We start from the raw sequence: 25433 nt of genomic DNA, 5'->3' as shown, positions 1-25433 counted from the left end.
CAGCCCTTCATTCTTTTGAACTGGCTGTGTTTTGGTGCAGCTGGAGTTTTTCCTTTGCACCTGGTGGCTGAAGCCCCAGGGAATTCTCAGAGAAGTCAGTTGTGGAATTACTGAACTAACAAAAATTTGTAACTTCACCATCAGATCAGCCTCCATGTCTGAGGACTGGAAATTAGCCAATGTAATGCTCAGTTTTAAAAAGGGATCCAGGACCATCCTGCAAATTAAAGGTCAATTAGCTTAGCATCTGTCCTTGTGAAAACTGGTGGAAAGTATCGTTAAGCATAATATAACCAAGCAGAAGAACAAGCCCTACAGAACCAGCATGGCTTCTGCAGGGGCAAGTCCAGTTTCACAAACCTATTAGAGCTCTTAGAGAGTGTCAACAGGCCATCTAGATAGAGGTCTAGATGGTTGAGATACTGTACTTGGACAAAGTCCTTTACTAAATTCTCCATAGTAAGTTTAGCAGTCATGGGGTAAGAGGAGAGGACCTCTTGTGGTTCAGGAATTAGTTAGCTTGCAGGAAGTGAAGAAGGAATAAATTGATAGTTCTCTGAATGGAGAGATGCAGGAAGTAGAGTCCCCCAAGGGTCAGTATTGGGAACTGTGCTTTTTAACATAATCATAAATGATCTAGTGTTAGGAATGAGCAGTGAGGTGGGCAAGCTTGCTGATGATAATAAGTCATTTAGGGTCATTAAAAGAGATGATGAAGAGCTTCAAAAAGACCTTCCAACATAATGGGTACTACATTGGCAAAAGCACTGTAATGCAAACAAGTGTAAAGTGATGCATGTTGGGGCCAAAAATCTGAATTTCACATATATACCATGGGATCTGAACTGGCAGTGACTGACGAGGAATGAGACCTTTGGGTCATAGTAGACAGCATGAGTCAGATGTTGGTGCAGGGTGAAGCGGCTAAAAAACCAAACAAGTTCTGCGCTAGGGATCATCAGCAAAGGAAATGAAAAATAATAATAATAATAATAATAATATAATATCTTTATTGTCATTACCCCCTCTCAGGGACAACGAAATTACTTGACTGCTCCATAAAAACACTAATTAAAACAATACAGTATAGTACGGCAAGGAAGATTAGATGACTTTCAAAGTCCAGGCTTCCCATTCAGGGCCGAGATCGCTCTGGAGAAGAAGCTGTTCTTAAGACGGCTCGTTCTTGTCTTCATCGTCCTGTATCTCCGTCCCGACGGCAGGAGCTCGAAGAGACAGTGACCAGGATGCGATGGATCTTTTACTATGTCCAGTGCCTTCCTATGGCACCTTGTGGCATAAATCTGCTCTAAGGTGGAGAGTGGGCAGCCAACAATGCTCTCTGCTGCCTTAACAACTCTGCACAACCCCATCCTGTCCTGGGTAGTACAGCTTCCGTACCACACACATAAGCCATAAGTAAGCACACTCTCAATGGCACAGTGATAGAAGGCAAGCAGCAGTTTCTGCGGAAGATGGTTTTTCCTTAGAATTCTCAAAAAGTACAGTCTCTGCTGCGCCTTCTTCACAAGCCCCCTTGTGTTGACACTCCAGGACAGATCCTCTTGTAATTCAATGCCCAAAAATCTGAACGTTGTTACCCTCTCCACACAGCTGCTGATACAATGCTGTTGAATAACTCTAAGGTGTGACTGTACTTGCAATAATCTGTACAGCTCTGGTTGCCTCACCTCAAAGAGGACACTAGAGTTGGGAAAGGTTCAGAAAAGGGCAGCCAAAATGATCCAGGGGCTTGAGAGACTCCCCTATGCATGATGGTAGTGGCACTTGGGACTTGAGTGTTTAGAGAAAAGGCAAGTGAGATGTGACAAAAGAATGCACGACATGGAGAAAGTTGGTAGAGAAAATGTTTTCTCCCTTTCTCATAAGGGAGGAAAACTAGGAACTCCTGGGCATCCAGTGAAGTTGAATGTTGGAAGATTCATGACAGATAAAATGAAGTGCAGCAGATTAGACAAATTCATTGAGGAAGAGAGGGCTATAGAGGGCTTACTAGCCCTGATGGCTATCCTCTGCCTCCTCGCTCATGGGCAGCAAATGCTTCTGAATGGTCAATTGCTGGAAACCGCAGGAGGGAAGAAGGCTCTTGCAGGTTTGGCCACTGTGAGAACAGGGTGCTGCTCTGATCCTGCAGGCTCCTCTGATGTTCGATTCCTCTGAGATGACCAGCTGAGCGAAGCGGTGTTGTTGTTTTTTGAACGTCTGACTACCTTGCGCGTCATAATGTCATCAGGCGATTGACGCTGTCCCTGTCCAACAGGAAGCGAGCGCAGCAGCCAGCTGGCGCGGGAGAGGCGGCTCCTTCCCCATCGCCTCGCCCCTCAGCCGCTCTCCTTCCTTCCTTCCTTCCTGCCTTCCTTCCACCCCGCCTCCCATACCCCGGGAGCAGACGCGAGCGAGCCCCTGAGCGCGTGCAGAGTTCCTCGAGCCCGCCCCGTCCCTGCGCCTTCCGCGCCCCTGGCGAGGATGTCCTCGCTGGCGGCTGGGCTTGGGGCGGCGGCGGACGACGAGGAGGTGGCGGCGGTGCTGGGCGGCGGGGGCTGGCCGGTGGTGGCGCCGCCGCCGCCGCAGGGCCGCGATCTGGAGCCGGCGCGCCTGCGGAGGAACACCTGCTACATCGTCCTGGCCGTCCTGCTCAACGAGGAGGTGCGGCTGCGGGACGGGAGGAGAAACTGACGCTGCGGCTGTTCTCGGGGGTGGAGGGAGGCGCTCCCCTCTCTCCCTGGTCGCGGCTGGCTTGCCTTGGCCCCTCGACGGCGCGCCAGGCAAAGCAACGCTGCAAAGCATCCTTCCCCGCAGCCAGATTGCTTTGCAGCATCCACAAGCCCGCACGCACGGAGGCGGGGGTCCGGCAGGGAGTGGCGGAGTCCAGGTGGCCTGGCAGCCCCCCTCCCACAATGTATATGTGTCTATATATCTTTCCTCGCCCCCTTGACCAACAGGGAGAAGTGCTGATGATGCAGGAGGCCAAGCGGGAGTGCCACGGGCGGTGGTACCTGCCGGCGGGGCGGATGGAGCCCCGGGAGACCATCGTGGAGGCCATGCGGAGGGAGGTCCAAGAGGAGACGGGCTTGCAGTGCCAGCCCCTCACCCTGCTGGCCGTGGAGGAGAGGGGCCCCGCCTGGATCCGCTTCGTCTTCCTCGCCCGACCCACCGGTGCTGGCCCGGGCGCATCTCAGGGGGACTTGGAGCTCCGCGGGTTGGGAGGTCGGGGCTATCCCCTTGGCAAGAGGTGCCCTGCTTCGATGCAGAGCCAGCTGGGGGTTGCAACAGCAGCAGAGGAATGCAGGAAGCTTGCCGGGCCTCCCTAGACCCAGGGCATGCACTTGCAAAAGTTGATTTGCATGCAGAGATGCCCATCTGTGGTGCAGTGCTTTCCAAAACTTCTTCAGTGCTATCCCATAGAAAGCATTACCCAGAACAGCAGCTTGCACCACCCACTAAGGAAGATAATAGCACAAAAAAATTCAAAACAGTAAGAGTTAGTTGCACATTTATTTAAAAAAAATAAACACGTGCTCTGATCCAATCTTGCAGCTTGAAAATATATACAACAAAGAATTTTGCATGGAAAGTATTTTTGTACATTCTTACTAACGAAAGCATATAGGTGAAGGAAATTTATAGTTTGAAATGTCTGTATTTATGTACTTCCCAAACATACACAAAGCTTCACAGATGTACAGTAACTAACTTCTTAGAAAATTAATAGCTGTTAGCAATAATTGGCTATCTGGCGACTTGTGATAATGTAGAATCCTAAAGACAAACAAATGTGACCAAACAAAATAGCTTTGAAAGCAGTAAGAGCAGTAAATACGAAGTAAGGAAGGTGTTTCAGTTGAGGTGCCAGCCTGGTCAATCCTAAATAAGCCATCAATGCCCTCAGAGGGGCCCACCTCCAGCCCCCCTCGCCCCCCCCCCTCATTGCCTCTTAGCATCCTCCCAGGTAATCCTGTCGCCTCCCCCCCCCCCCCGGCATTTCCACCCACTTTGGGAACCACTGGCCTGAGTTCTCACTGGCCTTGGGCCTTTCAGCCCTGCCTGTATGTCTTATTAAGAAGGGACCCAGGAGAGGGGCAGGAGATCTGGGACCCAGGGCAAAAGTGCTGGGCCCTAACAGTGCCTTTGCAAAGTATGAATCCCGTCTCCAAGTGGAGAGCTCCGTGTTTTTCCCTTCTCCAGTGAAGGACAAAGCATTAAACTGGGCAAGAAGCAAGGTGTCCCAGTGTGGCTGTGTTCCAAGGCCACTTCTGAACATCTGGAGTGTGTTTGGGGTGTCAGACTGGATGAATCCCTCCTGATTCTTGGGGTCTTGGACCCAGTGAGGGCTACAATCTAATTAGAGGTTTGCTGAGCAAGTTTCTCTGCAAGGTAATGGCCTTCCCGTGTATCCTAAAAACACCAGTCTCCACTGAGCATTCCAAGGAAAGTGAACCTTGGACCGGGCTGGCATATAGCCGAGAAAATCCATCCTTGTGGGTGCACACACACGGCACAATTGCCTCGACTCCCACCTAACCCCAGGCATCTTCTCCCTTCCAGGTGGTGCCTTGAAGACCCTTCAGGAAGCTGACGCAGAATCCCTGCAGGCCCAGTGGTGGAACAGGGAGACGCCCTCCCTGCCTCTGCGTTCTCGGGACATCTTGCCCTTAATAGAGCTGGCTCTGCGGTACCAAGCCAGCCCGGCCCACCCGCGAACGCTGCCCGTGGAGCTGCCTTGCGCCTTCATCTGCCAACGCCTGCTGCTTGTCTGTGTTGGCAGCAGTGGCAACTTGTGGGTGCTTCAGGGGACAGCGGGGGCTCCGGGACTTCCTCTGGCCACAAGCGGCCTGGCTCCCTCACAGCTGGGTCACAGGCTCCTGGGGGCCATCCAGCGCCTACTCCAGGACTCCCTGCCACACCCCCAGGTGCCCGTCCGCATCCAAGGCCTGCTTGGGGTCCAGCATCTTGGGAAGGAGCCCGGGCAGAGCGATGGGATCTGTTTCAACATCATGGCGGCTGTAGGCGACAAGGGACGGTGGCTGGATGAAGCGCCCCCGGCGTTGCAGAGTGGAGCCTTCCTCTGGCGGAAGGTGGAGGATGAGGCCCTGCGGAGCCGGATCCTGCAGAGGCTTGATGAAGAGTCCTTTGTCCCCATTAACAGCTGAACCACCCCCCCTGTGGAGATGCAGGATGGCCCCGGGTGTGTACTTTGGCGACTTTGGGCCAGGCAAGGATCCCTGGAGGAGCCTCAGATGGGCCAAAAATGCTCGCTGTTTGCTGGAATGAGGGACGCTGGGAGTCTGTGGTGCCACAGAGGGCACCTTGCATTGTGCCTTTGCAGGAAACGACGCAACAGCTGAGGGCATAATGGCGCCTGAACTCTGGAACTGACCAGGAGAACCTTTTCTTGTTCCAGAAGTGGCAGCTCACAGCTGTGATTCTTCCACCTTTCCGCACCGGGAGCATGGCAATGCCTGTGCATGCCGCCCCACCCCCCCAGTGCCCAGCTTCTGGGTTCTCCCCACAGCTGCAAGAAAAAGGACCTTGACAGGAGGAGCTTAGAGCTCTTGCCACCCTTATGGATGATTTGCAGCCTTGTAGAATCCAGCCAGGCTTGGTAAAAATAAAATTAAAAAGGCCAGTTTCCCCTCGTGTTCTACTGTTTCTGCATGTTCTTGTTTGTAAACGAGAAAAGGGGGCTCAGCGACTTCCCACAGGTCCTAAACATGAGCGTGAGCAAAGCCAGGACGTTTACCACAGATTATTTATTTCAAGGCACGAGTAAGAAACCCATCAGAGTGGAAGCAGAGAACCTGTAGCTGCAGTGTGGAGACACCAAAGTGCGTCCCAGCTTACGGAGAGGGGGGGCAGATTCCCTCCTCACATGTATTGCACTTTGAAAAGAGTCTTTAGACCCACAACGGACTGGACGCTGTGCCTGGCCATGGTGGGTGGAGCCTGCCCCAGCCAGGGCTGCTGGTGGCGGCATTTATTTATTTACGTATTGCGTATTGAAACGAATAGCTCACCTTTTCCTCCAAGGAGCTCCAGGCTTGGTGGTTCTTCTCTCCCTCCTCATTTAATCCCAACCACAACAACCCTGAGAGGCCGAGAGGCAGTGACTGCCTTAAGATCGCACCCAGTGAGTTTCATGATGGCTGAGTGGGGATTCGAACCCTGGCCTCCCAGGTCCTCTTCCACCCTGTGACCTAGCCTCTCTCTCAACCATGGGTCTCCAGGTGCTATTGGACTACAACTCCCATCATCCCTGACAACTGGTCCTGCAAGCTAAGGATGAGGAGAGCTGTAGTCCAACGCCACCTGGGGAACCAGCGTTGAGAGAGGCTCTCTGGGAAGGGGTTAAGTTGCAGCTGATGAGAGGAAGGCTAGCAGAAACTCTGTTAGAAATGAAAGTAAAAATGAAAGGGAAAGGGCTCTTTTCCTGAGGAGTTGAGACTGGACAGATCAATCCAGAAAGGAGCAGAAGAAAACAACCTCTGCTGTGGTTAGGAGCAAATAGTGTCTCCCCCTCTTTGGCCTGGCCTTTGAGGCCTGCAGAGAAGGTCAGAATCGAGGCAGGAGGCCCCACAACCCCTAACGCCCAGCCATGGAAGATTCTTCCTTTCACAAAGCAGCTTTCGGTCACCCTGCCTGCCCCACTTTCCCATTGGGCAAACATTAAATAAAACAAGCCAGAGATTAAAAACCCAGAAAGTCCAGGAGGGGCCTTTAGTATCTTATGTACCAGACTGCCCTGAGGTGCCCCATGCCGGCTCCAGGCTCCTGCAGGGAGAAAGGGAGCCATGATGCTCTGAAATCACAACTGGATCTGCCACGGCGAGAGACTTCTGAGGGAGAAGGCAGAGGACTTCTGGCTTTGTGAGGAACCACATGCTCAACCTCAGGAAGAGCTAGGTCTCGCCTGGTCACAGCCTGACTTCTGAGACTTTTGCTCTAGGGACTGGGCGTGGGGCTCCTGGGCAGCCCTTCAAGCACAGGGGGCTTGCCTCTGCTCTCCCCACATGAAGGCGACTGCTGCGGCCCGGTTCTTACGAGGCTGCAAAGGGCCTCTAGGGTTGCCGCAAATGCCCTTGCCAGACCCCAGCTGCGCATCCATCCCTTGAGAAGTGTGGGATCCAAAAGGGGCAGCGTGCTCCTTGGAAGGTCAGGCGGGGACCTCGCGCATGGACTTGACGAAGACGATGGCCGCCAGCTCCTTGCAGAATTCTTCGAGGACAACCACCCCCTCCAGGAGGGTACGATGGCCGATCCTGTAAGGAAGCAGCATTGTGAGGCTGAGGAAGTGGCCTTGCCCTCATTTCCTATTGCTCTCCTCCCCACTTCTGCTTCTCAAGAACGACAGCACTTTACATCTGCAAAACACCTTCGTCATATATGCGCTATCTGAGTCCTTTGCAACCCTAGCAGAGGAGGACAGGAGCTTGCCGGAGGGGAGACTTAAAACCAAAGACTGCCTCCTTTACAGGTCAGCCTCTTTCCCTCCATGCAGATAGTCATTTGTCAGGGAGTCTTTAGCTGTGATTCCTGCTTCCCAAGGGGAAGGACTAGATGACTCTTGGGGTCCCTTCCAATTCTACAAGTCTATGATTCTATGGTCTGTGCAGCTCCGTCTAATCCAGCTCCGAGGGCCTTCTGGCAGTTCCCTCGCTGCAAGAAGCCAAGTTACAGGGAACCAGGCAGAGGGCCTTCTCGGTAGTGGCACCTGCCCTGTGGAACGCCCTCCCGTCAGATGTCAAAGAGAAGAAGAACTACCAGACTTTTGGAAGACATCTGAAGGCAGCCCTGTTTAGGGAAGATTTTAATGTCTGACAGATTGTGTTTTAATATTTTGTTGGAAGCTGTCCAGAGTGGCTGGGGAAACCCAGTCAGATGGGCAGGGTATTAATAATAATAATAATAATAATAATAATAATAATAATAATAATAATTCATCAGACTGTGAAAGGAATAGATGAATATGAAAATGACAGGTCTGGTCGTCCCCCCACATTATGCCTTAGAGTTTGGGATGTGCCTGCTGGTCCTGCTGGATCAGGCCAAAGGGGGCCCATCTAGTTCAGCATTCTATTCTCACAGTGGCCAACCAGATGCCCATTGTGGGAAACCCGCAAGCCAAGATTCAAGCACGAGAGCCCTCTCTCCCCTCCTGTGGTTTCCAGAAACTGATGTTCACATGCATTGCTGCCTCTGACTGTGGAGGCAGAGCAGAGCCATCCTGGCTAGCAGCCATCAACAACTCTCTCCTCCTTCTTGACTTTCTCTAATCCTCTTCTAAGTCCATCCAAGTTGGTGGCTACCACTGCCTCCTGTGGAAGGGAGTTCCATAGTTTAACTCTGTGCTGCGCAAAGAAGTCCTTTCTTTTATCTGTCCTGAATCTTCCACCATTCAGCTTCGTTTTTCTCTATTCACTTGCTGCATGTGGTCTATCATTTTAGGGTACTCTCATCTCATGCAGCCTCTTCTTTACCTTTCCTTTTCTCCAAACTGGAGGTTGGCACCAGCCCTTTCAACCTGTGTGCGGTGTCCCCCCAACACTCACTGTTGTTCTACAGCAGGGACCAGCCCCATCAGCCCCCTCCGGACCAGCAGCAAGTTGGTGGGGAAGTTTGGTATCCGGTGGATCCTTTGCATGAGGTCTCCAATCACCTGGAAGGAGGAGAGACCGAAGGGGCGGCGTGTGAGTCAGGCCTCCAAGTCAGGTGGAGAGGAGGAGCTGGGGGGAGGGATGATAGGGCTCCCCTTAGCTTAGAGGCACAGGACACCCCAAAAGGCACCTTCTTCCCCAGGCAGAATTCCCCATTTCTCCCCACCCACCCCGCCTGCCTTGCCAAGACTAGACATTACCCTGATCAGGACGGAAAAGAGGGTTCTGCAGCCGGGGGCCAGAGGCAAGTAGGGATCCAGGATGTACTCATGGAGGTGAGGGTGGGGAAAGAGAGCCAGGCGGGACAGCACCGACGTCACCTGCAGGTTCACTGCGTAGGGCTGCAAGGGAGGAATAAGAAGGGGGGCAGAGGGCTCAACTGTGGGGCGTCATTCACAGCCTGCACAAACAGCCAGGCATTGAGGGTCACCGGAGGGGGAGGGAAGAGAGCAGGAGAGAAGCGATTCCCCCCACCCACGACATTCTGCACTTGCTCTCTGCAAGCAAGACCCTTTTGTTACATTATACAACAGGCCCCAGCTGTAAGGTGGCATTTCAAGGCCCTTCCCTGTAGGGGTGATCGCTGGGTGTGACGTACACTCCCCCCGCCCCAGACAAAGCCACAGCTGTCCGAACATCATGCCCCCCTATCTAACCTTTGCTCTCTTAGTGGTCTGCCGTGCCCTGTCTGTGATCTTTGTCTCCTTCGTCATACACTGTGCAAGGGGAAAATGACGCGGTGGAAACAGGTGCCAAAATAACTTTGTACCACCCCACGATCTTGGGATGGGAAGATGTGTAAAGGTCACAGTCCAAAATGTATTTGGTTTTGCATATTGTGCCAATAAAAGGAGCCTCCATAGAGCTAGCCGGCAGCTTGCTTATGCACAGCTCACTTGATGATCAACACCTGACTCGCGCCTTCACTTCACTTCCCCTTCCCTCTTATGTACAGTATTCGTTCTGGAGGTCCGTTCTTAACCTGAAACTGTTCTTAACCTGAATCACCACTTTAGCTAATGGGGCCTCCCGCTGCCGCCACGCTGCCGGAGCACGATTTCTGCTCTCATCCTGAAGCAAAGTTCTTAACCCAAGGTACTATTTCTGGGTTAGCAGAGTCTGTAACCTGAAGTGTATGTAACCTGAAGCGTATGTAACCCGAGATACCACTGTAATTATTTAAAGCAGAGGCTCCCGGAGTGGCTTACAAGACAAGACACAACACACAAGGGAAAAAGGAAAGGGAGGGATGAGGAAAACAAAAACCCAGGCAGAGATTTCTAAATAGTTGACCTGGTGGCCCAGTTCAGGGGCAGGAGGCGGATGATGGCGCTGGGCCTCCAGCACAGCTGATGCAATGAGCCCTGCTGCTCCCACTTTCTCTTCCCCTGAGACCACCTGATGGAATGGCTGCCCCCAGGTGACAGGTGAGGGGAGAGGAGGCCGGATGGAGCTGGCTGGCCTCTCACAGCAGAGCCCTGCTTTCCAGCTCCCCTGCTAAGGCAGTCCGGTAGAGAATCTTAGCGCCCCATCCTAGAGAAGGAAGCAGCCCCTGAAACTTGTCTCTCCCTGCCGCTTCCAGGCCACAGAAACACCAGGCTCCAGGGTCTTCGCGATGCTGGCCACTCCCAGCAAGGACCCCTTTCCCATCCTTACCTGGTCCAGGATGCGCATCAGCCGTTCAAAGAGCACTTCCAAGAAACGGCCCTCGTAGAAGCCGGTGCTGGCAGAGCAGGTCTCCAGGGGCCGAGGGGCCTTTGGCCAGTGCCAGCAAGACGCCTTGGTACAACATTCCTGGAACTGACAGAAGAGGAGGGATGGATTGCAGGTGGGCACAGGAAGGGGCTAAGGAGAGGCTCTTGCAGGTTGAAGAAACCAGAGGCCTTTCTCCTGGGCATCGTCGGCCAATTGGTGCCAAAGAAGGACAGAACTTTCTTTATGTACGCTACAACAGCAGCAAGAATACTCATTGCAAAGTATTGGAAGACACAAGATCTACCCACTTTGGAAGAATGGCAGATGAAGGTGATGGACTACATGGAATTGGCAGAAATGACTGGCAGAATCCGAGACCAGGGAGAAGTGTCGGTGGAAGAAGATTGGAAGAAATTTAAAGACTATCTACAGAAATATTGTAAAATTAATGAATGATAGAATGATGTTGGATAGCAATTAAGGGGTTTCCAGCTGTAATGCTCTAAGAGAATATGAAAAAAGGGTTATAAATGGGTTAAAATTTAATGGTAAGGATTTGCTGAACCAATAAATTGAAGCGGAATACAAAAAAGGGAGGTATGAGGAGGTCCGGGAAATAAGTTAAAGGAAAATAAGGAACAGAAAATATGTGTGTTTTTAACTGTTTTTATTTTGTATTTTTCTATTTTCTTTTTCATTTTTACTGTACTATTCTAAAAAAGCTTAATAAACATTTCATTTTTTAAAAAAAAGGAGAGGCTCTTGCAGGGCCCAGCTGAGACAATAAAGGAGAATGAACTCAAATGCTGTGAATCGCAGGAGCAGGGAAAAACGCCAGGTATCACAGATCAGCAGAGATCAGGTAGGCAGGGAGACAAGTGACTCACCAGCACACTGGCATCGTGGACATAGGTGTCATACCCGGCCTCTTCCAGGTAGGCAGAGGTCTTTGCTTCACTGGGAACCAGGCAGAGGAAGCTGAGAAAGAAGGAAGCAGGATGGCAATGATGGGGGGGGGAAAGAAGCCTCTGAGACCCAGGACCCAGGTGTGAGGGTCAGCATTAGGAAGAACCTTAACATGGCAGCAGGTGTTTAGGCAGTTCCCTCTCCTTCTCCTGGGGATTTTAAGCAGAGGTTGGATGGCCAGGTGTCAGGGATTCTTTAGCTGTGATTCCTGCATTGCAGGACCAGATGACCATATATACAGTGGTACCTCGGGTTACATACGCTTCAGATTACAGACTCCGCTAACCCAGAAACAGTACCTCGGGTTAAGAACTTTGCTTCAGGATCAGAACAGAAATTGTGCTCCGGCAGCGCGGTGACAGCAGGAGGCCCCATTAGCTAAAGTGGTGCTTCAGGTTAAGAACTGTTTCAGGTTAAGAACGGACCTCAGGAACGAACTAAGTACTTAACCCGAGGTACCACTGTATATACATTGTGGAGATATAATCCAGGCACTGTTAAAAACCGAGCTGGATGCAGAATGCCAAGTTGTTTGCCTAATATATAATACAAGCTCCAACCGAAATGCTCAGCCATTTAAAAAAAATTCCTGCAAAATGGCCAAGCCACACAGCTCCCTTGACGGCAGCCCCTGTCTACCTTGTGCCTTCCAGATGCTTTGGACTACAACTCCCATCAGCAGTGGTCAGGACAGCCACACGTGGCTGGCCCTCATGGAAGTAAGAACCATAGAACTGTAGAGTTGGGGGGAGGGACCCACAGAGCTATCTAGCATGTCTGAAATGCTTGGGCCTGGCTGGGCTGGGGTGGGGTGGAGGAGTCTGGCGAAGGCCTGCCTTGTGAGTTCAGTTAAGCTGTTCACGTATTGTGAGCCGGTCTCCCTGCCCCCCCCTTCGTACCTGCTGACCACCTCCTTCACGTCCTCCGGCTGGGCTTGCTGCTTTGGGACAGGGACGCCCGGCTTGGTAGAGACCTGGAAGCTGGTGCCTGGGAACCCGTCTATGAAGTAGGGATCCTCCTCCAGTTCTCTACAGGTACAGAGAACAGGAGGATTGAGTGGCTGGCCTGGACGAGGGCCCCGTCCCCCAACTTTCCTCTCCCGCTCTCACTTACAACCCATCTTCGCAGGGCTCTTGCTCACGAGCAAGGGACTCCTCCTGCCCAGGTGGGCTTCTCAGGAGGTAGCTGCGCTCCTCCAGGTGGTCCAGGACCAGGCGATGCATGATACGTCGATCCGGAAGCCACAGCAGCTCCTCAAACAGCCTCAAGGTGGCCATACTGATCTGGAGGGGAGGAAGGAAGAAGGGCAAGGAGTCAGGAAAGCCCGCTAGGAGGCCCTGCTCCCAGCACTGGAAGCTGCTGAGTTCCACCACCTCCTTCCACCTGGAAAAAGGTGTAGGGAGATGGAGGTCAGGGGTTGGCCATGGGAAGCCTCCCTTCTGGGAGAGAAGCTCTCACTTCAGGCAGCCTGGAGCCACCCCTTGGAGACCCACAGAAACTCCAGGCAGCCGGAAGGCAAGGTCAGTTGGTAGCAAGACAAGCAAGAGCAGCTATTGAGGGACAAGGGTTTTGGGGTTTCAGACTGTCATTTCCCATCTTGATCAAGCCATGAACATAGAACGAGGCTGCCGGATCCAAACAGGATCCAAGCAGAAGAGCAACTCTCTACATAAGGGAGTCGCTCCTTCCCCTTGATCGTTTTGGTGTTCCTTTTCCGAACCTTACTAAGGGGCCTGGCAGATAATAATAATAATAATAAATAATTTTATTTATATCCTGCCCTCCCCAGCTGAAGATGGGCTCAGAGCGGCTAACAACAATAAATGTAACACAGCATTCTAAAATCAATTCATTTTAAAATCAATTCAGAATCAAATTAATGGCAACCATTGAGATAGAGTTCTGTGAGGATTACCGAAGGAGGGGGGTCAGGCTGTGCCTTGGCCAAAGGCCTGGTGGAACAGCTCCGTCTTGCAGGCCCTGCGGAAAGATGTCAAGTCCCTCAGAGCCCTAGTCTCTTGTGACAGAGTGTTCCACCAGATCGGGGCCACAGCCGAAAAAGCCCTGGCTCGGGCTGAGGCCAGCCTAACCTCCCTGTGGCCCGGGACCTCCAAGATGTTTTTCTTTGAAGACCGTAAGGTCCTCTGTGGGACATACCAGGAGAGGCGGTCCCGTAGGTACGAGGGTCCTAGGCCGCACAGGGCTTTAGAGGTTAAAACCAGCACCTTAAACCTGACCCTGTACTCCACCGGGAGCCAGTGCAGCCGGTATAGCACCAGGTGAATGGCAAGGACCCCGTAAGGAGTCTTGCATTCTGCACCCGCTGGAGTTTCTGGGTCAGTCTCAAGGGCAGCCCCACGTAGAGTAGAGATCCAACCACAGAGCCTACTGCTATCCTGGGGAAGCCTCAGCTGCTGCTGAAGGCTTCATTTCCTCCTAAAGAGTTGAGCCTGATCCCTTCCCTGGGGTTCACTGGGCCTTAAAGGGACCATGAGAGTTTCCATTTTGCAAGGGAAGGTTCCGGGGTTGGGGGGGGGGGGAGGGCTGGAAAAGCATCCCCCATGCTGGGATCTCCTTGGCCTGCTGTGGTCTTTGGTCATCCCTATCGCCCCAGGGGTAAGTTCCCAACAAGTGGGGAGAAGACCTCAAGCTGAACAAAACCCATAATCCCGCTCTGAAACTCCTGGGAGCCTGGCAGTTTCCGTGACTCAGGAAAAGTCCTCTGCACATGCTCTGAGGCTTTTGATTGCTTCCCACAAGGAAGCGCTGATGCTTGGCCTTCAAAGGTTTGAAAACCTCCGTCTTATCAAGGCGAAGTCCTGAACAGCCTGAGGTCCAGCAAGTTGCTGCCCCCTAAGGGCAGCCTGACCCAAGCACTGAGCCACTGCTGCGTGCTGCATCTTTCTCCCCACTGACGCTTGCAGGAATCCTGCTCAGGTGGAACTTTCCCAGCAGGATTTCAGCTCACCTCGTCAGACAAGTGGTTGCAGCGCTCAATCAATTGGGAGCAGAGGTGGTGTTGCGGCTGGTGGCCTGCATCCTTGGCCACTGCGGGTCCTTCCTTGGTTCCCAGCACAAACCCCACCAATTCCTGGAGGAGCGCAGGAGAGCGGATGTGTCTTACCAAGGCAGTCAGGACAGCTGTCGAGAGAAGGATGCCACGTTCTGACCTGCCAAGGAAGACAGGGATGAATGAGGGGAGCTGACTTTGGCCATGGGCTTATTAGGCAGGTCTCCGAGTTCCCCCAAGCAAGACAAGGCTTGGTGCTCACCCCTCTTTCCATGTTAAGCTTGGACTCACATTTGCAGGAGCTGGGGCTGCAGGACTCCCTGGAAGAACCTCTGAGCCACCGTCTCACTTACGGCACCTGCCACAACCTGGTGGGGTGAAACACCACAATGACTCATCGTGATCTCTGCAGCTCCTCCTCATTCAGAAACCCGAGTCAGCCAGCAGGCCAAGGGAGAACTGACAACGCAGAAAGCTCCCTGCAACTTGGAGGGAAAGGGGCAAAGAGCCTGAGGCAGCTTCCAAAGATTTAACTACGTGGATGTGGATGGAGGTTTCAGCAGGAGGTCTCTTCCTTTTTAAATATTTTATTAAAGTTTCCTTGGTTTACAAAGGTATGTGCAATGTCTCTTTTTTCAAGTTATATTTTCCATAGGTCAGTTTCATTTGTTGAGACATTAGGGTTACATTAGGAAGGAAAAAAGGGGAGAAGAGGTGGAGGGGGTGGGGTCGGGAGGCGATATTTCTATTTTGCTTAATGTATGTGTGGGTTTTTGTGTCAGTGTCGTTTGTGCAGGTTCTCTTTGCTATTCGCTTGTGTTCCTTTGGTGGTGAGAGAGGTTGGGGTTGGCCTAGGGTGTGGTTGTTCATTTGTGGTTGGCTGGGGTGGTCTTTGTTTTTGTGTGTGAGTGGGGTGGGTGGGTGTTTTGGATCAGGTTAGCCATATTGATTTGTATGCTGTTGGTGGATTATTGTCATTGTCTTGTTGGGCTGTATATGTGATGAAGGGGAGCCATATCGGGGTGAAGGCATCGTCTTCTATTAGTCCCCGTGTCAGTTTCAGTTTATCGGTTAATTTCTCTAGTAGGGCTGTTTCCCATACTATTTGGTACCATTGGTCCATGTTTACTCCTGACAGGTCTCTCCAGTGTCTGGCTATGATGCTTCTGGCTGCTGAAAGTAGGTGGGTTATGAGTTCTTTGTGGTGTAAATGGGCATTATTGTCTTGGAATATGTTTAGTAGGGCCAGTTCTGGGGTGATTTCTAATACTTGCTTAGTTATTTTACATATTTCTTGTATGGCTATTGTCCAGAATAGTTGGATTTTGGGGCACTCCCACCACATGTGGAGGTATGTGCCTGTGGAGGTGCACCCTCTCCAGCATTTGGGTGAGGTTACTGGGCATATTGGCTTTAGTTTCCTTGGTGTTAGGTACCACCTGTAAGTGAGTTTCAGAGTGAGTTCTCAGCAGGAGGTCTCTTACCGGGTGGGCCTCTTTCGCTAGGCAATCACAGAGATCGAGCCAGGCAAAGAAAGCCTCCAGGCTGGCCTGGCCTGGGAAGGTGTTCTCCTCAACGCAGCTGCCCTGAAGCCTGGAAGGGCGAGAGGTACAGTTCAGCAATGTATGGAGCACTGCTCCATCTGAACATCTCGTCAGGCAGATTGAGAGTGAGAGGCAAAACTAAGTCTGACAGCCTCAACACAGACTGGTTTGAGTTATACAGACACAGAATAGGGAGGGTACTTTGCCTGACCTTCGCTGAAATTCACTGTTTCGTGGGGCCGCAATGGCGCAAAAACGTGGTTACAAAGCATGGATCCACATGGATTCTCAAGATTTTTGCATTGGGCTACCCCAAATTCACCGTCAAATCACATATCATGTCTGTGGCCACAGCATGAACCACAAAAATCATAGATCCACTGTTTCGTTCAGAATATTTTTTTCCTTGTTTTCCTCCTCTAAAAACTAGGTGCATCTCATGGTCGGGTGTGTCTTATGGAGCGAAAAATACGGTAATTATTAATTGGCAGCATTGCATTTGGAAGCTGGTTGGTTGGTTTTTTTACAAAAGGGTGTATGGATTTATGGAGACTTGTGGGCTGGGAGGGAGAAACCTGCACCCATAAGAACGTTAAGAAGAACCCAGTGGGATCAGGCCAATGGCCCACCTAGTCCAGCATCCTCTTCTCACAGCGACCAACCAGATTCCCAAAGGGGAATTGTGCAAGCAGGATCCGAGCACAAGAGCACCCTCCCCTCCCGGGGTGTCTAGCAACTGGTCTTCAGAAGCAATACTTCCTCCTCAACAGCCCCAATGAGGGCTCCTTGGTTCCCAGGGAACAAGCCATGCAAAACCAGCTAGGCCACTTCACTTGCTGGGGGAGGACCAAGGTCTAGGCCTCCTTGTGGCCCCAAAACTCTGGGGGTATCTTGAATGGCAGATGAAGATGATGGACTTTTCGGAGCTAGCCGACCTGACTGGAAGAGTCCGCGACCAGAAGGAGGAGATGTACCAGAATGAATGGATGAAATTTAAAGACTATTTAGTTACCGTATTTTTTGCTCTATAAGACTCACTTTTTCCCTCCTAAAAAGTAAGGGGAAATGTGTGTGCGTCTTATGGAATGACTGCAGGCTGCGCAGCTATCCCCAAAGCCAGAACAGCAAGAGGGATTGCTGCTTTCACTGCGCAGCAATCCCTCTTGCTCGTCTAGCTTCTGAGATTCAGAATATTTTTTTTCTTGTTTTCCTCCTCCATCTTATAGAGCGATGGTGCATCTTATAGAGCGAAAAATACGGGTAAATATGTTAAGATAACTTCATTGGAAAAAATTGCAAATATCAGATAGGCTTAGGATTTAAATATGTGATGTTAGAGAATAAAATGTTTAAAGTTAAAATGAAAAGAAAGAATGATGTTAGGTGATTAAGTTAATCTTATGAGAAATTTGGTTTTGAAAAACTGTTACAAAGATATATACTGAAACTCAGCCAGAGGGATTAGAGGAAGTCACCTAACAATGTTATGAAGAATGGATTAAGTACAGTTAAGATTTATGTTTGTTTGTTTAAAATTTTTGGAAAACCAATAAAAATTGTTTGGGGGAAAACCAAACCAAACTCTGGGGGTATCTTTACCTCCAGCTGACCGGCTGAAGCGTGGTGACATCGGCAGGGTTGACAGTGGCTGGGATGGCCTCGCACAGCGTGCAGAGGTGGTCAGCCACCAGGGGGCAAAGCCTGCTGTCTCGCGCCAGAGCCAGGGCAGCTGCTTGATGGTCGATGCTGGTTAGCAGCAGAAGGTTCTCCTGAGCTTTGAGGGCAACCTTCCTCTTCTGCAAGGGAGAGGAAACAAGGATCCTGAAGCCCCTCCTTGATATGAAGTCTCACCTTCTCCACCTGCCCTAGCAAGAGGCAGCGTACGCCCCGCCCCATGGCCCTTTACCTTACTCTTGCACAAGCTGATCAGGGAGGTCACCAGGTTTGGGGAAGAGGAGGCTGGTTCCACAAGCCGCATCTCGCAGGAAGTTTCCTCTGGGCACAGTCTTCTGTCCTGCTCTACAGGGGTGGGCAGGGTCCGGGCAGGGTCCAAGGCCGGCTCTGCTGTTGCTCCCTGAGGTTGGAAGGCCGGATCCACTTTCTGCCCACTCGCCACACTCTTGCCCTTGGAAACAGGGGGAGAACCTGGCTGCATTATCCCTGTTTGGCATGCTGGGCTTAAGGTGGGAAATCAAGCAAAGACACAATGCCCCAGAGGGGTCCAACCCATAGGTGGCTCCTCCAGAATCAACACCAGGCGTAGACAAACTCAGCCCTTCAGATGTTTTGGGACTACAACTCCCATCGTCCCTAGCTAACAGGACCAGTGGTCATGGATGATGGGAACTGTAGTCTCAAAACATCTGGAGGGCCAAGTTGCCTATGCCTGATCAACACTCTTGGAATGAACCTGAGATTTGCAGCTGAGCACCCACTGCGGAAAGCAACACCGACTGAGCTCCTTCAAATAATGAGTAAACCGCTTGCTTCCTAAAACAAAATGAGTTAGCTATTTCATGCAATTCATACACTGCTTGATTTGCAGACCCAGCATGAAAGGCCTGCTTGATGTGCATGGTTTGGGAGCACTGGGGATTCATTCTCTCTTTCTCTCTCTCTCTCACACACACACACCGAATAACTGTGGCAACAGGCGGAAAAAGAATTAAGTGGTCTGTCAAGACTCTCAGCAATTTTTAAGTGGTCCGGCTGAGAGAGAACAGTTTGGGAACCACTGACTTAAGATAATTTCTGTTGAGGAAATGCTGTATAACTTTTGAAAATAAAGCAATAAAAGATCAGGCATGTGTATTTCTGCAACAACAACAACAACAACAACAACAATAATAGTAGTAGTAATAATAACAATAATTTATTATTTATACCCCGCCCATCTGGCTGGGCTTCCCCAGCCACTCTGGGCGGCTTCCCAAAAAATATTAAAATACCGCAATACATCAAACATTAAAAGCTTCCCTAAACAGGGCTGCCTTCAGATGTCTTCTAAAAGTCTGGTAGTTGTTGTTCTCTTTGACATATGGTGGGAGGGCGTTCCACAGAGCGGGAGCCACTACCGAGAAGGCCCTCTGCCTGGTTCCCTGTAACCTGACTTCTCGCAGTGAGGGAACCGCCAGAAGGCCCTCGGTGCTGGACCTCCGTGTCCGGGCTGAACGATGGGGATGGAGACGCTCCTTCAGGTATACTGGACCAAGGCCATTTAGGGCTTTAAAGGTCATCCATGCACATACAGACCTTGCGAAAACAGAGCACTCTGCAGTCTGTCCCAGACTGTTAAAAGATGTACTGGTACCTGGAGGCAAGCAGATCCAAGAGACCCTCACCTCTAGGACGTAGGGCAGCAGGGCCGGATCCTGTTTGATCTTGGTACACAGGGCAGCAACAAGCTGCATCATTTCCTTCTCAGGCTCAGAGCCTAGCGCGTCGTTCCCAAGGTGGAGGAGTTTCTGTAGAAGGACAGCGGGTGGGTGGGTGAGGGTACCAGTGGCTCCAAGGAGCAAATGGGTAGAAAGATGCTTTAGGAATACACTACAATCGCATCTTACGCACATTTAAGATGCTCAATTTAGATAGACTACATGGAATTGGCAGAAATGACTGGCAGAATCCGAGACCTGGGAGAAGAGCTAGTGGAAGAGGACTGGAAGAAATTTAAAGATTACCTGCAAAAGCATTGCAAATTGTATGAATGTTAAAATGATGCAGGATATAAAGATAATATGGCATTAGTGACATAGTGGAAAGGAATATGTAAAAAATGTTTCAGAAGAATAAGGGTGGAAAAGTTAGAATAATATTATGTCAAATTTAAACAAACTGATATAAAGGGAAAAATTGGAGACATAATAGTTGAAATGTATATTACAGAATAAGATTTGAAAGAGGGTAAGGTACTGCTGAATATGATTGTGTAAAAGGGAACACTGTAAAGGGAGATGTGAGGGAGTCTGGAAGGAGGGTTATGAAAACAAGAAGTAAGAAATCGGACTTTTATGTTTTTTTAATGTCTTTTTTTTTTGTCTATTTTTCTACGTTTTTTACTGTATTTTTTAATTTTTACTTGATTATGATAATGTTTTTCTCTTTTCTCTTGTTTTGATTGTGAAGTTTGTTCTATTGTTTAAAACTTTAATAAATATCTTAAAAAAAAAAAAATGCTCAATTTCAACCATATGTGGTTGAAGGCCGCTGGCTGAAATCCTGCAAGTTAAATGCAAGCAAGTTGGAGAGATTAATAACATTTTTTTTGCGCAAGGAAAACCCGCTGCAAAAAGAGTTTTTATACATCAAACCCACACGTAAGATGCAATCATACTGTAACCAAGAGAGTTTAGAGCCCAGGGCTCAGAATCACGCGAACCAAGAGAAAACATGCAAGTCTGCTTTGTTTTCGAAAATGGAATCCTGCTCTTGTAGCAGAACTTGAGTTGCCTTGGCACAGAATTTGATTTTTCTTTGTCAGCACCGAGTACAATGCTAATTGGAACTTTCGCCAGATTTGACGAAGAGGGGAGTGTCAGAAATTGCCTTCTTTGGCATGGGCAACTCAGACGAACCCTGGCTGGCGCAGCAGAAAGGAACTCACCTGGACAGGCCTGTACACGTTCAGGTAATGCAGCAGAGGGCACTGCATTTGTCCCAGCAAGCGGCTGAAGAATAGGAGCACGTGAGACCTCATCCCCGTGGGATACTGGGGATCAGAAGAGAGACAAGAGAACAGCTACAGAGGATCCCTTCGGCAGATCCTGCCCTGTCCCTCCTGCCACCAGCCCTCAAGGATCTTTGACACTGACTCAGACAAGTCAGTGAGAACAGCAAAATAAAACACACCACCAAAAATTAGGAGTTCAGTTAAGCACCCTAAAATTGCAAAAACCAAACCAAACCCAGAAAGCATAAAATAGCCCAGCAACAGCCCTTCGAGTTATGCCTAGCTGCCGCCTCCAAACACCTACTTGAATAGAGAAGGAAAAAGAAAAGGTGCCTGTGTGTTGAATTTTATTCTGCAGGAGAGCTCCATGATCATCCTCATCAATAATGTTTATAACCCCCCTTTTTTCCCCTCCCCCTAATGTCTCAACAAATGAAACAGATTTGTAAAAATGTTACATGGAAAAAATACGAGAGACATTACACTTACTTCTGTAAAACAATAAAATCTTTAATAAAAAAAAAAAATAAAATAAAATATACCACTTAGTATGTAAAATCTTTAAGCGGTTAACGTAAAACACCGTAAGATGATTTAAAGCAGAAAAATGTCTCTACAACATTTAAAACCGAAAATAAAACGAAATACATCAGTAAAAACAGAAGCCATCAATAAAACATTCAGTTAAACATCAATAAATTATCAGGTAGGATCACGTGGTGACTCTTAAGAGGCCAGGAGTGCCTGCTTAAAAAGATGGATCTTTAGGAGGTGTTTAAAGCTTGCTTCTGCTTCTGCCTCACAAATAGTACATGGGAGGTACACTGGCCATGTTGGCTGGGGCGAACAATCCAACAGTACCTGGAGTGCCATAGGTTCCCCATCCTTGGCTTAAAAGATAAACCCAGCAACAGGCATCCTCTGTGGAACCCCTTAAACTGGGCATGGAATTCTCTTCCACTGCCTGACTCTTCCATGCAAAGTGAGAATCATGCCTGTAGCCAGTGGCACCACTGCCAAAAAGGCCCTGCTCCTATTGCATTTCAGAAAAGCATTCACTGCTTGGGCGGGAGGGAAGGCAGAAAGTACAGGACTGCCTCAGAAAGGAAGCTGTGGTACCTCTGCTTTTGCCAGAGTGCTGAGGGTCTCCAGGATTTTGTGCTGAAGCAAGTACTCCAAACAGGGCCCTGTCTCCCCCGATGGCTGCTTCTTCTCCTCGTACGCTAGGATATCTAGCATCTGTTTCAAGCGCCAGGGGATGTCCGTCTCTTTTGCTGGCTTGTTTTCATCTTGAGAAAAGACAATCAGCTTGTCACAAGCAGACCCACTCACCCGTTTTTCATCAAACACAGGGATCTCATTCATTCTTTACTCAAGCACTGAAAAGATGGTTGAACAGCATCATTTAAAAACATTTTTATATGTTTTTGCTTTCTTCCTTGTTGTTTGCTCCCCTGGGCTCCATTGGGAGGAAGGGTCTGATATTAATTTAATAAAAATAAATATCCAGAACTAATTCCTGCAGAATGCAGCTGCAGACCTCTCTGCATGGCAAATTCTGAATAGGGCTAAAGGATCTGTGCTGCTTCTCAACAAGACCGATCCCAGAAGCTCTGTAACAGCTTTCCCTAACCTCCAGATTCCAAGACAGCAAGACTGGAGGTCAGGGATGATGAAGTTGTAGCAGTTCATTAACATCTGGAGGACACCACAAAGGTGGAGGCTGATTTATGGGCCAGGATTTGTTTTTTGCCAGTGTTAACTGGCTTTTATCCATAATTTTATTTATACAAGTACAGTGGTGCCCCGCAAGATGAGGGATTTTCCAGGCACAGGTATGTTCAACTTCTGAGCCCCTCCAAGCCAAAGGCAGAAAGCCCAGCCAGCAGCCAAACGAAGCCTCAAGCGGTGGTTCCCACAGCACAGCAACCCAGCAAAGGGATACAGTGGTGCCCTGCAAGACGAATGCCTCGCAAGACGGAAAACCCGCTAGACGAAAGGGTTTTCCATTTTTCGATGCGCTTCGCAAGACGAAGTTCCCTATGGGCTTGCCAATTTTTTTTTGCTCCCCCCCCCCTTTTTCAAAGGCGCTAAGCTGTTAATAGCCTTTTAACAGCTTAGCCGCTAAGCCCGCTAAGCCGCTAATAGTGCTAAATCGCTAATAGCGCTAATCCGCTTAGCCGCCAATGGGGTTGCTTCGCAAGACGAAAAAACCGCTAGAAGAAAAGAATCGCGGAACGGATTCTTTTCGTCTTGTGAGGCACCACTGTATTTCTGTTTGCTCCTCTGCAAAACAGCAAGGTGGTTCCCTCTTGGAAAACAAGGGCTGGCCCACTCTATGGCATTTTCTCATACTATCATCATATACTCCTGCCTTTCAAAGTTCTTCAGAAATGTCAGCTGGATCCAAAAGCTGTCATGTATCCTTAAAAGGGGGAAATGGAGGAAAACAAAACTAGCCTATTCTGTCCCTATAGATTCCCCTTTCCTCACCTTGATTTCATGGTTGGTTTGTTTTTTAAGTGAAAGATTTATTATCATTTTGATAAGAGTGTCTCCAGGGTACTTTTTGAGCAGGAAAGTGGGAGATAAGCATCTCAACTCCATATATAGCCTCATTTGAATGTGGGCCACACCGGTCTGACAAGTCAGGACAACTTGGGCCACAAATGTATTATTTTCCCTTTCAGCCTACATGTCACCTGCCTTCCTTCGGAAAAGAACATTCACAGAATCATAGAACTGTGGACTTGGAAGGGATCCAAAGTGTCATCTGGCCCAACCCCCTTGCAATGCAGGAATCACAGCTAACTTAATCTAAGAAACTTCCTCCACCTCCACAAAATAACTGTGTAGCATAAGCTTTGCGTTTCCATCAATCAACAGTAAGAGCAACGGTAAAGAAAGTAGCAACGGCTCAACAAGAAGAAAAGTGAGGTGTGGCTGCACACAAAAGGGAGCGAGTGCTGGCATTCGTGGCCACAGGGGTTCCTACCGGTGGTCTCCAAGTAATACTGGGTGATGCCCTTCCAGTGGTCCGTGAAGGCGACCGGGAGGTCCAGGCGCGGCTCCTCCTGCGGGGGGGGGGGGGAGAGAGAGAAGAAAGCTGCTGTGAGGGGAAAGGCCCACGCTGCTCCCTTGCTTGTATGCCTCCTCAGCAGAGCTGGATTTACATATAAGCTAAATAAGCTACAGCGGGACGCAGGTGGCGCTGTGGGTTAAACCACAGAGCCTAGGACTTGCAGATCACAAGGTTGGCGGTTTGAATTCCTGTGACGGGGTGAGCTTCCATTGCTCGGTCCCTGCTCCTGCCAACCTAGCAGTTCGAAAGCATGTCAAAGTGCAAGTAGATAAATAGGTACCACTCCGGCGGGAAGGTAAACGGCGTTTCCGTGTGCTGCTCTGGTTTGCCAGGAACGGCTTTTTTCATGCTGGCCACACGCTGGCTCCCTGAGCCAATAAAGTGCGATGAGTGCCGCAGCCCCAGAGTCAGCCACAACTGGACCTCTGGACCTAAGGTTCCCTTTACCTTTAAACAAGCTATAGCTTAGGGCCCCACTCTCTTGCCCCCCCCCCCCCAATACTTCTTCTTTATTGTATTGTATTTCAGTTCATCAATTGCTTTGATAAAATACATATTTTGTTATGTGCAAATGTCTTTAGATACCTATTAGGTCCATAAACTACCATATACAGTAGAACCTCGGCTTACGTTGCCCTTGGGCAACGTAAACTTTGGGTTGCGAAAGTGGCAACCTCGGAAGTATATTTCCGGGTTTTGCCGCTCGCACGTGCGCAGAAACTCTCTATCCTGCCACGCTCATGCGCAGAAGCAGCACCTCCGGTTGCAGAAACCTCGGGATCTGACCAGAGCTCTGGAATGGATCCCGTCCACAACCGGAGGAACCACTGTATTCAACACAAAAAAACAGCGACAGTTTGTTGTTGACAAAGGACAGCTGGACATAGAAAGGGCCCCATTCCTTTGGTAGCTTAGGGCCTCATCAAACCTAAATCTGGTCCTGCCCCTCAGCCCACCCTGAAAGGACGGGTAGACGGGAACAAAGAGGGGAGTGGTTTTCTAAGGAATGAGCTCCATCCCTGACCCCACCTGCGGGGGTCGCCCGCCAGCCAGGTAGGCAGGTAGCCAGCCAACATGGGCATAGCCAGGATTTGGGGGGGGGGGCAGAACCTCAGATTTGTATTAATGGGGGGGCTACGCCCATGCCAACCAATTAGGTAGCCAGGTAGCCAGCCAGGTAGCCTGCCAGCCAGCCAGCCAACCAATCAATTCGTTTGCCAGGTGGCCAGCCAGCTAGCCTGCCAGCCAGACAACCAATCAGGTAGCCAGGTAGCCAATCAGGTAGCTTGCCAGCCAGCTTCCTAGCCAGCCAATCAATTCGTTTGCCAGGTGGCCAGCCAGCTAGCCTGCCAGCCAGATAACCAATCAGGTAGCCAGGTAGCCAGTCAGGTAGCCTGCCAGCCAGCTTCCTAGCCAGCCAATCAATTCGTTTGCCAGGTGGCCAGCCAGGTAGCCTGCCAGCCAGATAGCCAATCAGGTAGGCGGCCAGCTCCCTGATCAGTTGATTGACCAGCCGGCCAGCCAGTCAGGGAGCCCAGCTCCGCTAGCCCAGCTCCGCTCCCTCGCCCCGCCGCTCACCGTCTCCACGGCCCGTTGCAGGAGGGCTCCCAGGCGGCCCAGGAGAGCCATGGCTTCTCCGCGGGAGGAGAGAGGAGGAGCCTCCCCGCCCAGGGCGCCGTCTGCGCCCCTTCGCTCCTCAGCCCAGAGCCGTTCCTGCCCAACCGTGGAGAAGGAAGGCAGGAGGCCCTGATTGGTCCAGCCGAGAGCGCCCGGGGGGCGGAAAGGGGCGCGGCCT

The 25433-nt window shown here is 50.4% G+C and overlaps 2 protein-coding genes across 3 annotated transcripts; one reads left to right on the top strand and one right to left on the bottom strand.

The window, feature by feature from the left end:
- Positions 1-2384: 2384 nt before the first annotated feature.
- Positions 2385-5650, top strand: NUDT18 (nudix hydrolase 18). 2 transcript variants are annotated; one of them, XM_028741229.2, is made up of 3 exons: positions 2385-2667; positions 2964-3228; positions 4567-5650. In XM_028741229.2, exons 1-3 carry the CDS (start codon positions 2488-2490, stop codon positions 5169-5171), a joined length of 1050 nt encoding a protein of 349 aa, XP_028597062.2. In that variant the 5' UTR covers positions 2385-2487; the 3' UTR covers positions 5172-5650. The 2 variants fall into 2 exon arrangements, with proteins under 2 accessions (XP_028597062.2, XP_028597063.2); XM_028741230.2 differs by having other exon boundaries at positions 2395-2667; positions 2964-3177.
- Positions 5651-5752: 102 nt separating this feature from the next.
- On the bottom strand, positions 5753-25399 carry FHIP2B (FHF complex subunit HOOK interacting protein 2B). Its single transcript, XM_028741228.2, has 17 exons — positions 25217-25399; positions 23552-23630; positions 21676-21845; positions 20491-20595; positions 19229-19351; positions 17794-18012; positions 17487-17683; positions 15828-15936; positions 14635-14711; positions 14302-14503; positions 12447-12616; positions 12233-12361; positions 11255-11345; positions 10329-10472; positions 8873-9013; positions 8568-8674; positions 5753-7277 (listed from the first exon to the last, which is right to left on the bottom strand). Exons 1-17 carry the CDS (start codon positions 25265-25267, stop codon positions 7172-7174), a joined length of 2220 nt encoding a protein of 739 aa, XP_028597061.2. The 5' UTR covers positions 25268-25399; the 3' UTR covers positions 5753-7171.
- Between the last annotated feature and the right edge of the window lie 34 nt (positions 25400-25433).

The sequence above is a fragment of the Podarcis muralis genome, chromosome 7 (assembly GCF_964188315.1).
Source record: "Podarcis muralis chromosome 7, rPodMur119.hap1.1, whole genome shotgun sequence".
NCBI classification, from domain to species: domain Eukaryota; kingdom Metazoa; phylum Chordata; class Lepidosauria; order Squamata; family Lacertidae; genus Podarcis; species Podarcis muralis.
Note: the sequence above shows the minus strand (reverse complement) of the source record. Positions and strands in the feature narration are given on the sequence as shown.